At 31.7% G+C, this 13,129-nt stretch overlaps 1 protein-coding gene across 5 annotated transcripts in view; it reads right to left on the bottom strand.

Annotated features, from left to right (window-relative positions):
• The window catches only part of SCAF4 (SR-related CTD associated factor 4), a 96,538-nt gene that overhangs the window by 26,144 nt on the left and 57,265 nt on the right, over positions 1-13,129 (bottom strand). For 4 of the 5 annotated variants that reach the window (XM_051984879.1, XM_051984882.1, XM_051984880.1 and 1 more), the window contains 7 exons: positions 11,943-12,110; positions 11,301-11,386; positions 9,125-9,315; positions 7,364-7,464; positions 5,210-5,323; positions 4,467-4,623; positions 1,993-2,150 (listed from right to left, as the gene is read on the bottom strand). In XM_051984879.1, coding sequence (XP_051840839.1) covers positions 1,993-2,150; positions 4,467-4,623; positions 5,210-5,323; positions 7,364-7,464; positions 9,125-9,315; positions 11,301-11,386; positions 11,943-12,110 — 975 coding nt within the window. The remainder of the gene's footprint in view (positions 1-1,992; positions 2,151-4,466; positions 4,624-5,209; positions 5,324-7,363; positions 7,465-9,124; positions 9,316-11,300; positions 11,387-11,942; positions 12,111-13,129) is intronic. The other variant, XM_051984881.1, reaches the window with a different exon arrangement.

The raw sequence follows: 13,129 nt of genomic DNA, 5'->3' as shown, positions 1-13,129 counted from the left end.
GTTGATGATCGTCTCCCCAACTCCTGACAACTACCTTAGATGCCAATTTAGTTTCTCTCTCAACCTGACAAAACCAGAGACAAGCTCATTACATTCTAGGAGCATACAACCAGAACATTAAAAAAAAAAAATTCACTCAACTTTCATTGTCCTTCAGGACATCAGATCTTATTATGTAATTATAACCACCATTTATTGACTATATCTAAGGAGGCAAAAATTTCCTCAAATATTTATATATAACTGTCCAAAATAATGGATAGAAAACAAGATTTTTACACATGGAAAAGAATTCAGTCAAACAGATTTCTCTGTGACACAAAGGTACTCAAGACAGAAGTATGGCTGTAAAAGGAATATTTCATTTAAAAGAAACAGAAAAAATAAGCATGAAGAAAATGAGGAACTTGATGGGCAAAAATGTGGTGATAATCAACAGAGAAATAAACAGAAGCAATGTCAAAACATTCTATAGATAATAGATATCACTGCCACTACCACTCCCACCCACATCTATTTAGTGGTTTTCTGGTGGCTTAAAGCAAAGCAACCTAATAATTTCTTAAGTTAATGACAAATTCATTATTTATAACAGGGGTAAAACATACTGGGGGGGAGCGGAGTCATAAAATAAATGATTTTATTTTTAACATTTTGATAACTACTTCACCTGTCTTCCTTTGAAATTTTGTTCTCTTAATCATGTAAAAACATTATTAGAAGGGTCACCAGTGATAACAGCCTGCTAAAAGGAGCAGTGAAACTAATACACCTCCTCCCACCCCCCCCCCAAAAAAAAAAAAAAAAAAAAAGGAAAGAGGAAAAAAAGAAAGAAGGTTAAAAATTCCACTTTGAAAAGGTCAAGGAAACAACAATACTGAATTGAACTGAAAACTGATATTCTGGACCTAAATTTGACTAACAAAGAAAAATTAGCTACACTAAAGTAGAAATCAAGGTCAAGGGACCACATTGTATCAGAATTTGTGATAGTAAAAGATCAGAAACTGAAACAAGAGTCTTGACATGCAATCCAGATTTTGGAAAGCATGAATTTAAAATAGTACGAAGTCTGTTAAGAGTTGTGATTTAATATTCTATGAAGGATGTCAACCCAAGAGGAATGGACATTTCTCAAGAATGAAATCCTGATGAGACAAAGAGTAGCATATCTCTGTATGACTAATACCAGGATCACAAAAAAGCTAAGTATGGGCTGAAACTGCAATAAATACTCAAGAAAACATAAAAGGTTGAGGATTGAAGAACAGAGTGTATGAGAATCAGCTAATGGAAATGAGTATCTTTAGACTGGAGAAGAGAAGATTACTAGCAGGATTTTATGAAAACTCTTTAATTATTTAAGAGCCATAATGTGGAAGTAGAGTTATATCTTTTAACTGGTCCCAGAGGACAGAAATAGGGGCAATAATTGTAAATTACATAGAAGTAGACTGAATCTTTATGCAAAGGAATCTTTTCTAACAATTAAAGTTTTCTAAAAGTGGAATGGGTTGTCAATGTAGTGACTTCCTCATCCACAGTGTTCTTCAAGGAAAAGTTATCAGAGAAACTGGATGTCAAATATGTATTAAATTAAAGGACTCAAGATTCCTTCAAATACTAAAATTCTGTAAATATACTAAATAATAATAGACTAATATTTACATAGACTTTTATGGTTTCACCAAACCCTGAATTGTAGGTACTATTATCTCCATTTATAGATGAAAAAACTGAGGCAAAAGGAGGTCAAAATATTAGCCCAGGTGGCTGCTAGTAGAAGTTTGAGACAGGATTTTGAACTTTCTTCTTCCTAATTACAGTGCAGTATCTCAAAATCATTCTTCTATATTTCTCCTTTTCACTAATCTATAAACTAGGGCAAACTTTTGAATTATAATTTGGAAAAAACTTTAAAAGAAACCAATAAAACGTGGTTACAGAATATTTAGTTATGCTTAAACATGACGAAAAAAGAAATTATCTCACCTGTGGAGGTGGTACTGTTATTGGTGCAGGAACAGGAATGGGAGGAACAGGAACAGGTAAGGCCTTGGGTATTGGTGATACTGGTTCAGCATGTGTAGTTTCTGCACCTCCATTTTGAGCAACTTCATTGTCTGATTTCTTAGGAATTCCTTTCCAATCTATAAAAGGGAAAACAGATATCAAACTATGTTCAACTCAACAATGAAATTTTCCTCATCAATTCTTAGAGCTATACACAACTACTTACAATAAATGACAAATGACAAAAATGCTTACTATTAACATTTACTAGCCTAGTATTTGTAAAAGTTTATAAAATTAAAAAAAAATTATAAAATAAATGTGATTAGTTTATGGAACATAAAAGGAGATCAAATTTAATAAGTTAAGTCATAAGTAATGAAATATATTTTATAAAATCTTTTTTAAAAAATCTGAATATCTTTTCATCTCATATGCCCTCTAGGTAACTAAATTGATAAAGAATAGAGCCTAAAGTATTTCAACGATAAGTTCCACTACTTATTTGAAGTAAATGACTATTATATTTTTGAAGATCTTGATTTTTACTTAATTTATATTGTTGTGTTTAAGGAATATAATGTATTATTTAAAGATTCTAAAGCTTTCCTTATATACTAATTTTTGCTAACAAGTCTATTGTGAAATAACACTGAATTCCTGACAATGCTTTCAACAGTTACTTCTTTAATTTGTCATATAGTCTAGTTTTCATTCTATTTAATACTCTCAACCAATCATGATCTACGACAAACATTGTACTTTGCACCACACTAATTACACCAAGAAAAAAGTATCATTAGAAATAAGCAAAAATACTAATACAGCTCAAGTGATATTTTCCTACTAGTTTGAGCATTGTAATCTTCATGAGTACAGAGAATGTATCTTTACCTTTGTAGCCCTCCACATAATCTCTTTACAGAGTACTTTGGGCCATTCCAAATACTTCATACATGTTTATTGAAAGCATGACATACAATAAAAGTTACAATGAATGAGTAATTTTTACTATTAATACCACTGTCATTTCAAAGAAAGGTAAATAGACAAGATCTTTAAAAAGCAGGGACAAAGGTAAACTAGGGACTTTAATCACAGCTACTAATAGAAGTTCAGGGATGAAAACTTATTACTCAAAGTGAACTGAAAAATGTCATCAATTCTAATTGTCATTCCAATATTTTGAGCAAACTTTGCTACCTTAAATAATACAATAGCTCTAATTTTAATTATTGGAATGCTAGAATCAAAAAAAAAAAGTTTTTTAGTATTTAGCACTTCATGCTTTTAAGACATATTAAGTATTATTATAAACAGACAAGGAAATACAAACCTTAATTCACTGGGTAAGCCTCAGAATAGAATAGACTCAAAATTATACTGTGTATATAGTTAATGATTTTAGATTATATTAATTAGCCTCATCTTCTTATTAAGTGTGTACAGATAAGCAAGACCATTCTCAGTAGACATTTTGTGTGAAAAATATATTTCAAATATAGATGATCTTTGGTTGGATAACTTTACCTTTAAAAAAAGACTTCAGTGATAAAATTCAATTACTTATCAGTGGGCATACACTGAACACAAGTCGTACCAGTAGAAATAGTTTATTTACTGTTACCCATAGGCGCAGACCTAATACAGTGATTGGCAGTAGTAGGAACTTAACAAATACTTGGTGATCAACTGAAATCCCTTACATTCTATGCCAGAGGTTGGCCAGTCTGTTTTTTGGTTTTTTTTTTTTTGTTTTTTTTTGTTACTTCCTCTTATTTTTTGTTGTTCAGTTGTAATCAATTGCTTGTAAACAGATTTAGGGTTTTCTTGGCAGATACTGCACTGTTTTACCATTTCTTTCATTACTTCACTTTACAGATGAGGAAACTGAGGCAAATACAGTTAAGTTACTTGTCCAGTCATATAGCTAGTATCAGTTATTATATGTGAACTTAGGTTTTCCTTCCTTCAGGCCCAGCATTCTATCCACTGTGCTACCTAGCTGCCCCACCTGTTAACTAAGAATGGCTTTTATAGTTTAAAATAAAATTATGTTTTACTTTGAAATGTAAAAGCCAATTTTAGCTTTTGGGCCATACAAAAATAGTAGCTGCAGGGCAGCAGAAGTTTGCCAACCCCTGCTCTATATTAATAAGCTGCCAGACATTTACTCATCTACAATTGCAAACTCAATGAAAAGGCTTAGGAAGTAATGTGTTAAAATATATGCATAAGCCTGGGGCCAAGACCTATTTAACTTCTACCAATCATATCACATATTACAGGTCATGAAGGATACTAGAAATAGTGTGATTATTTCCACTTCTACTTATGGAATAACAACTCACAGGATATTTCCTACTTAAACAAAAAAGGATGGTACATTTTAACTGACATGCCTATTAATTACCTATAAGAGTAATTCAAAGTTAAATTATATTTTGCCTTACCAGGATTAAGTGTTTCATTGTCCAGCATTCCACCTTCACAAAAACTTTCGAGGTCTTCAGGTTTGACTTTGTCCCATGGTATATAAGTAACACCTAGTTCCACATCCCAATATTGTTTATAATCTGCTTTTATTCCTTTATTTAAGGCCCAGGCAATCTATTTCATAGGGAAAAAAAAAAAGACAGGGAAAGGTAAGGGGAAATTAAAATTGATGTTAAGATTTAAAACTCTATTTTTATAAGTTTAAATCAAAAGCAATCATTGGGTGAGACTATGATCTAGAAAGGAACAAATAATGAGTACATGTGCACATAAGAATAGAAAAGGGGAGGAGTTATAGCATGCAGACTTGCACTAGAGATAAATAAGGATTAACTATAGGCCCAGAAAGAGGACACTACAGCTCCCAGAAAGCGTAAGGAGAAGCATTAGTCTTTCAGATCACTTTTCTACCCTTAGCACAGGGACTGAGACAGTCTCTGTTTCTCTAGGGAGAATGCTTTTCCATACTTTATTCTATTCCGGGAGAAAAGTCATTTCAAGGGATTTTTCACACTTTTTGCCCTCAGAGAGAAAGTGCAGCTACTAAGCACCTTAGCGGAAAGTGGCAAATTGAGACAAAGTCTCTTGTGACATCTTGGGTAAACATTTCAAATGTCAATTTAAAAAAAGTAATGAAAGAATAAATTTAATGTGAAGGTTTAAAAACGGACTCCAATACACATTTTCACCAAATTTGTACCTTTATAGATTTCTGGTTGACTTTGTAGTTGCCACGGCTCAGTTTCTGAAGGGCACGGTAAGCATCTTGTCTGTGGACCATTACAATATAGGCACACCCCCTAGGAGGTATCATCTGTTTCAAAATATACAACAAAAACAATCATAAATATAAATAGTAAAGATATGTATCATAACAATGAGCTTAAATTTATCTACAGGACACTAAATAATACTGTGCAGTAATTTGGAATTTGATTTCTTATGTTATATGCATTCTTATCAATGAATATTCCATTTTAATTACTATTTTAGTAAAATTCCATAGCTGATATAATCTGTCCCTTCATCACCTATATATATGAAAATGGATACTCAAATGGGACACAGAATTGCAGAGCAAAAAGAGTAGGATCTTCTAGATATAATACTATTTCCCCAATCAATCATGTGGATAACACTGAGTGATAAGCGTAATAGAATTAGACTCCCTTCAGAAGCACAAAGGCCTTCTTAACTCGTTTTCAAAAGTAACAATGAATTTTCAACCTTTCTGAGTGGAGCTGAGTACTATCTGGGGTGTTAAGAGCAGGAAAATATGTGACTGGAAGATGTGATCCTGGTACAACCGGAAATAGTTAAGTGTAAGGCTTCTGGAGTTTGGTGCCTGATCTTCCTTTTGGCAAGCTAACTACATGACCTTGGAAAAGCCTGAATTTGAGAATTATATTAAGCAACATTTATAGTTTTAAGATTTGCAAAACATTTCACATATGTTATCTCCTTTGAATCTCACAACAGTCTTCAGAGGTATGTGTTTTTATTAAGCTCATTTTTGTGGATGAAGTTACAGAAATTGAGGAACTGTAATATCTGGGAATATTGAAGTTGGGGGAGGTGACTGAAATGGAGTTGAATTCAAATTTATATCCATGAATCTATGAACCTGATACTTCTCCTTTCTTTTACCTTTTAGTTGCTGAGATTTATCTCTTAAGTCTTTTCTCTACAGTTAAGTCAATAAACAAATGTTTTCATGCTTTTCCCTTTTGGTTGGGGAGTAGGAGGATTAGCTTCTCAAAATTGTTTTTATCTTTTTGTTTTCTCTTCCATAAGAAAAGAGATACTTGGGCTATATTCTAAACTTATTCCCCTAAACTGAAGAGGATCACAGGCTAGGCCTACATCTATTATGCTCCTCCCCTTCTCTCTTATTCTTCCTCCCCTTTTGGTACAGGCTTTTTTTCTCTTTCTACTAGAAAATGCCAGGTCCATATGCCTTATGTTCAGGTAACTCTAGTGTGTTGAGGAAAGGCACTGCTCTATTAATAGTAGTTCATTATATTATATACTATGAATTACTGTTAAGGATTTGGTTTTTATAAGCCATTTTCCCCTCAATTAAAGTTAATAAACATTTTTTAAAAAGACATTTCTAAAAATACTGCAGATTATTAAAAAAAAAAGAGTTCTCCATGAAAATAAATCTTTATTTCATATCACGTGCTGTGTAATACATACACACTCTTTCTTTTCAAATCTGTTAGGTTTGCCAATGTTTCCTTTTATTCTGTGCTTCAACAGCTCTCATTTGGGGGCATTACTCCTGCTAATTTCCCTTGGCATTTTAGACTAAAAAAATGAAACAAAATAAAATCTTCCCTCCCTTTTAATACTATAATCTCTAATTGTATTTGATAAATTTGTACATTCATCTCTGCAATGAATTTTTTCCTCCTAAACTAATACAAAGCACAGTTATTTTTAAGGTTCCCTTTTTAGAACTCAGCTTTAAATGAAAACAAACCATACAATATCATTCAAGAAGCATAGTTATACTGTTTGATTCTGCACACATACATTGTATCTAGGATATACTGTGACATATTTAACATATATAGGACTACTTGCCATCTGGGGAAGGGGATGGAGGGAGGGAGGGGATAAGCTGGAACAAAAGTGAGTGCAAGGGATAATGTTGTAAAAAATTACCCAAGCATGTGTTCTGTCAATAAAAAATTATAATTATTAAAAAAAAAAAAAAGCATAGCTATATAAGAAAAATGCTAAAATCGAATCAGGAGACCTCAGTTTTATCTCTTCGTTGTCCATCACAAAATTCTTCTATCTTATCTGTCAAAATAATCAATCGTTAAGTGGTGGGGAAAATACTTACATTAATTGATTCAATTGGGCCAAACTCTTCTAACAGACTGGCAACATCCTGCTGAGTAGTTCTTTTGTCTAGCTGTCCCACCCAGAGTGTAGTACTACAAACTTAAAAGAAAATAATAATTTTAAAAACTGGAAGAAAAAATGATTGCAAATACATATGCAAAGAACACACCTATGTCTCATTCGAAATATTTCTGATACATATTTACATTTATCTCAAAGAAATTTGAGAGTAATTATTTGCCTTACATAAGTCACAGTAAGATTCCTAAGTAACAATTTTCCCTTATGTATTTCAAATAATTCATTTTATAAAAGTATATTTAAATATTTTGAAGATAGATTTACTTAACAGAATAATAACTATACTACTTTATTCTTATATCAAAAATTATATTATTTCATTATTTAGAAATTTAATATCAATGTTGTAGAATTTTTTTTAAAAAGATGACACCAATAAATTATTGTATAATTATGTTCAGAGCATATTTTAAAATATTTGGATAGAAAATAGATATGGTTCATTTAAAAAGTAGAAGCTATTTCTATCAAAGTCATTTATACAATCACGCTACAGAATTACAAAGCTGAAACAACAACTTTATAACAGGCATGAGAAAATGCGCGAAAACAGGTAGCTTTGAAAAAAAGGACATAAAATTTTGAAAAGAAGTGAGAGAGCACAATGAATAAGAGTGCACTTAATTAGAATGTTAATTTTGGGGAGGGAAATCACTGTCACTATGAAACTCAATATTTTATTCATATTATCAACTGATCATAGGCAATACACTGAAGCTAGTTTATCTCTAAATAACTGTGCTCTATGACTTTCATTTTGCCTCAATGCAGCTTATTACTTCACTCTTCCACACAGTTTACGAATGTAAGATAATCAACTTTAATGAAGACTTATTTTTAAAAAAGGATAATCAAGATTTACTAGAAGATGCACTAATGTTGAGATTTGGTTAGCTACACTTGAAGAAAATAAAACCAATTGGTTTCCCAACAGCCCAGAAATACAAAAACTAAGTTGGAAGCCACAAAACAACTTTTTTAATTAACAAAATTTATAGCCTTTAATATTAACTCCAAACCATAAAACAATGGCAAATTCCAAATGAATTACATCACAGTAAAAAGTAACTTATCTATATCTAATTTTTATAAAAACCTATTATTCTTCAAATCCTCATGCTTTCATTTTAATACATAAAAACAAGTATCTAATTTGCACACTGTGGAAACTGAAAAATGTGTGATATAATTCATGTGGAATCTGCCACTGTTTTTTTGGTAACTGTTATTTCAACACATTTCCCTTCTAATCTTATATATTTTATTTTATGCATTTTAAAGGCATTTTAAAAAAGTTTTAGACTGCCAAAGGGATCCATGATAAGGTTTTGTTTCTTCAAAGATGAAGTCAAGTGCCACCATTTCCACGAAACAATTCCCAATTCCCTAACCTCTTTATCTTTCTGATGGTAAAATTATTACTGAGAAAGAAAAAATGGTTTCACAGTACTTAAAGAACTTTAAATAAGAGATTATGATATACTGAGATTTGTGAGGTTTTGTATTGCATAAAGCTAATAGAGGAGGTTCCATGGAAAGCATGGTCACAGTACAAACTTTGTGCTGTTTATGCCTTCTACTTTCAAACCAAACTACTTACTCCAAATTCAACAACAACAACAAAAAAAAAACTACAGAAAAAAAGTTTGATAATTTCAGAAAGTTTGGAAAGACTTACCACTAGCAGTTTCTGGCTTAATTTGAGGAAGCCCCTTTTGCCTGCGCTCTCGTTCTCTCTCTCGTTCTCTTCTTTCTTGGGAACGGGATCGAGGAGAATGCCGGCGCCTCTCTCTGGACCGTGAACGAGAACGTCTATGACGGGACCTTCGAGATCTAGAACCAGACCGTGATCTCCTTCTTTTGGGTGACCTAATATTTATTAGAGAACAGAATAAACACATATAAATTCTCTTTCTCTCGCTTTTAAGAGTTTTAAGCTTGGCAATATAACTAAATGGTTAAGAATAAAAGTTTGATAGCAATGAGTTTTTTAAAGTTTATTAATATATTAAATATATCAAAAATTGAATACATTATTGATTTTAGCGGTTTTTTTTTTTAAGCCAGAAATCAAATACAATTTTGTTAAGCATATAAAGTATCCTATATACTTTTGGTACCTATTTATTTTCACTAATATGCTCCATTATTTTAACTCCAAAAGTTTTTCTCCTCTTTTTCAATTTTATTGACCAGTATAATTTAAGAAGTTAATGCTGTGATTTTCTAGTGTGATACATTGTACCTTATAAGAGACATGAATTATTCATGTCAAATTACCTTGATTAATAAGTTTGTTAAAAATTCCATGACATTTTAAAAATCATTTCAAATTCAATCTCTATTTTTACAAGTCAATGTCCTATCATGTTTCTTGAAGATAAACTGATACATTTCAAATGACTAATAAAAGGTAATAACTGCCATTTCCAAGTTTGACACTTCCTCACACAATATACCCAATAAAGTATTTATCAATGAAGTTACCACTTTTTACTTAACACTTTAAGAACCAATATTTTTAGATAGATGGTCTTTTACATGTAACTCAAAGGGAAAAATAGAATACCTACAAAATTAGTACTACTCAAAGAGTTTGGGAGGAGGGTTCGGGGAGAGCTATTTGGGAACAAGGAAAGCCCAAACCAATCAAAAAACTGAAAATGGACAGAGAACTAAGGAAACTTGCATGCAATTTGAGTCTTTCCTGGCTTCCCATTGCATACTACAAAGCTATACTGTTTCCTTGACATGCAGTTTAATCCTAGGTTACTTTGAACTGAAGGTAATGTTTATCACATGACAACATTGTCATCTTCCAATACATCTGAATTTCCAATCATGTTTCTACCATTCTCCTTCAAACTACTTCTTACAGACATAAAATGACATCATGTCAGATATACATCCTTGTGAGTTCCTTGGAAAGTAGCGGTTAAAGATAAATGTCAATGTGTTATTTCTATTCAATAGTTCCACAAAGTTGTTTTTACCTTCCACAAGAATTAAAATCCATAAAAGGAACTATCTGAGATGTTTCATGAGACCTGTATTTAAAACACACCCATAACTTTTTTTTGACTTAAGAATTTTTTCCAGTAGATGAAATAAACCAATATCCTATACCTGAAACCAATATTATAAATCAAGTACCATTTCTAGAAGGACATTACTCACATTTTGTCACCTAAGACACAAGGCTAAATTTTACTTTAAGAATTTCCCTGGAACAAAAAGCCAGTGAGAGAGAAAGCCTGACTTCCTATTTGATTATTAACAATCCTCTTCTCTTCTTACTTCCAATAAATCCAGGAATATATGAGTCAAATGCTTTAAATCCTTCAGGGACTAGGCTGCAGGTAGCACTTGTTAACATCTTATGAACACAATGAACTTCCTTCATTATATGTTTGACAGAAATACTTTTCCTATTAGGTACACCATATCCAACACATCAAAAAATCCTCATTCTCAATCTTTGACATGTATCTAGCACTAATCCCAACTCATAACTCTTGAAAGCGGTGTCTATCCTTGCTTTGTAATAACTCATATGTCTCTTCCCAGATATTTCCTAATTATGGTCTTGCAAACTTACATTCAGTATTCCAAGAATGTATCAAAAAGAAATCTGTTTGGAAAATGTGATTTTTAATTTTTTTTTTTTGCTGAGGCAATTGGGGTTAAGTGACTTGCCCAGGATCACACAGCTATGAAGTGATCAGATTTGAACTCAGGTTCTCCTGATTTTAGGGCTGGTGCTGGAAAATGTGATTCTAAATGTAAGCAACAGATTGAATATTTTCTCATTTCAAAGTATTCAATCCTGGAAAATTATGTTATACTCCCCTCACCTTGATGCTGACCTAGATCTTGACTTTCTGTTTTCAGAGACATGCCGCTTAGTTTCTTGAACACAAGGCTGCTCCACTTCCATTTCCTTTAAAATAAATAAAATCCAACTTAAAATGAGGGGAACAAAATTGTATGAGCAAAAGGTTGGAGTCAATACATCAGACCAGAGATCTTTTTTCTTGAAACACTTCTCTTTGACTGAATCAGTTAAGGTCAACAATTTTGAACAAACTCTTCTGCTATATGCTATCACATCATTAAAGTCACAATTTAACAGAGGGTTATGTCAGTGTATTTCAACATATTTTGTTATTATCAAAAAATACTGAAACCATTCTTTTAATTCATTTTTAAAGCACATATGAGTAGAATTTAGAAAATAAAGAATTTCAAGAATGACATCTAAGTCCATTTCTACCCTGAGTTGAAGAACTTATTATAGTTAGTTCATAGCAGCATTAATTTTTCACTATAATTAAAATTTCAAAGCTTTTTGAAACTGAATTGAATAATGGCTCTAAACAATGCTTGGCAATTAGTAAAAATACAGTTACATATTCAAAGGGCAGAATCTCCAAAAAAGCAAATTTTGCATGAAATTTTACAATTCTATTACTTAATTATTTGGAATGATTTTTCACCTGTTGATGTACTTTCTGCATGTGTGGTTCATTTTGTGCCTGGAATGAAGTTTGGTAAGGTTGTTGCACTGGTGGTGCTGGAGGAATCACAGGCTGAGCCATAGGAGGAAATGGAGGTGTAGGAAGTAGTCCAAAACCTGGCATTTGTCCATTAGGAGGAAGTGGGACCTTAAAAAAAAAAAGAGAGAGATAGATCAAATTCCTTTTTTAATGTTTGTTGCCATAAATAATTTAGAGAAACCAAAAGTTATTCTCTGTATAATCAGATTGTATTAAATCTAGATTACAGAAAGAATTTCACATACTTTATAAAAGACATCTTATTCTTGATAACATTCTTACCCTAGGCTTATAAAACTTCCTGGAAATAATAGGTGCATAATAATAGCTACTAACTAATGATAACTTTCAGTGTTTTGAATAACATAATTGCAATTAAATAAAAAAAAGTATAATAGAAGTAAAACATAAGCATGTATCTGTTTTTGATCTTTAATTAACTTTTAATATAATCTCTAGTAGCATCACTTGAACCTAAAACTATTTTTATTACTCCTGAATATTTATTAGTGGAAATTGTTAGAAAAGAATCAGAAAAATCCATTAGTGCAAGATGAAAGTCCCTGAAATTAATTTTCCTTTCAAATTTTCAGCCCTACATTTTATAGGTTTTGGTGTCATGGACTGTTGTGTGATGAACTCCTTTGGAAATCTCATGAAGCTTATGGAGTCCTTCTCAGAACCATGTTTTTAAATACTTAAATATATAGGACTACAAAGAAAATCAATGATAATTAAATATTAAAAAAGAAATGAAGTTCTTGGATCTCAAATCAAGAATCACTACTCTAGATGAACTAGGACAAGCTATGATCTAGACAAGAAAATATATTTAGTTAAATAAAATTTTTGAAGCCTCTCTCAAACTAGGTTCTTGTATTTATCCTGGGATTAGCATAATAAAATACACAGATTTCTAATAATTTCTAGATGGTCTTACTTTTTGATTTTTATCATACAATTATGTAGGGGAAAGCTTTAACTCTTAAGTTTAACAATCAATTGTTTATTAAAACTTAAAAGCTTTCAGCTAAAGAATTCTAAGCCTTATAATAGATAAACCAATAGAACAAAATGCCCCCACCTCCTCAAGCCATGAACTTTTATTTCAATAAGGGAAAAGATTT

The sequence above is a fragment of the Antechinus flavipes genome, chromosome 3 (genome assembly GCF_016432865.1).
Source record: "Antechinus flavipes isolate AdamAnt ecotype Samford, QLD, Australia chromosome 3, AdamAnt_v2, whole genome shotgun sequence".
Taxonomy (NCBI): Eukaryota; Metazoa; Chordata; class Mammalia; order Dasyuromorphia; family Dasyuridae; genus Antechinus; species Antechinus flavipes.
The sequence above is the reverse complement of the archived record's forward strand: the minus strand, read 5'-3'. Positions and strand labels throughout refer to the sequence as shown.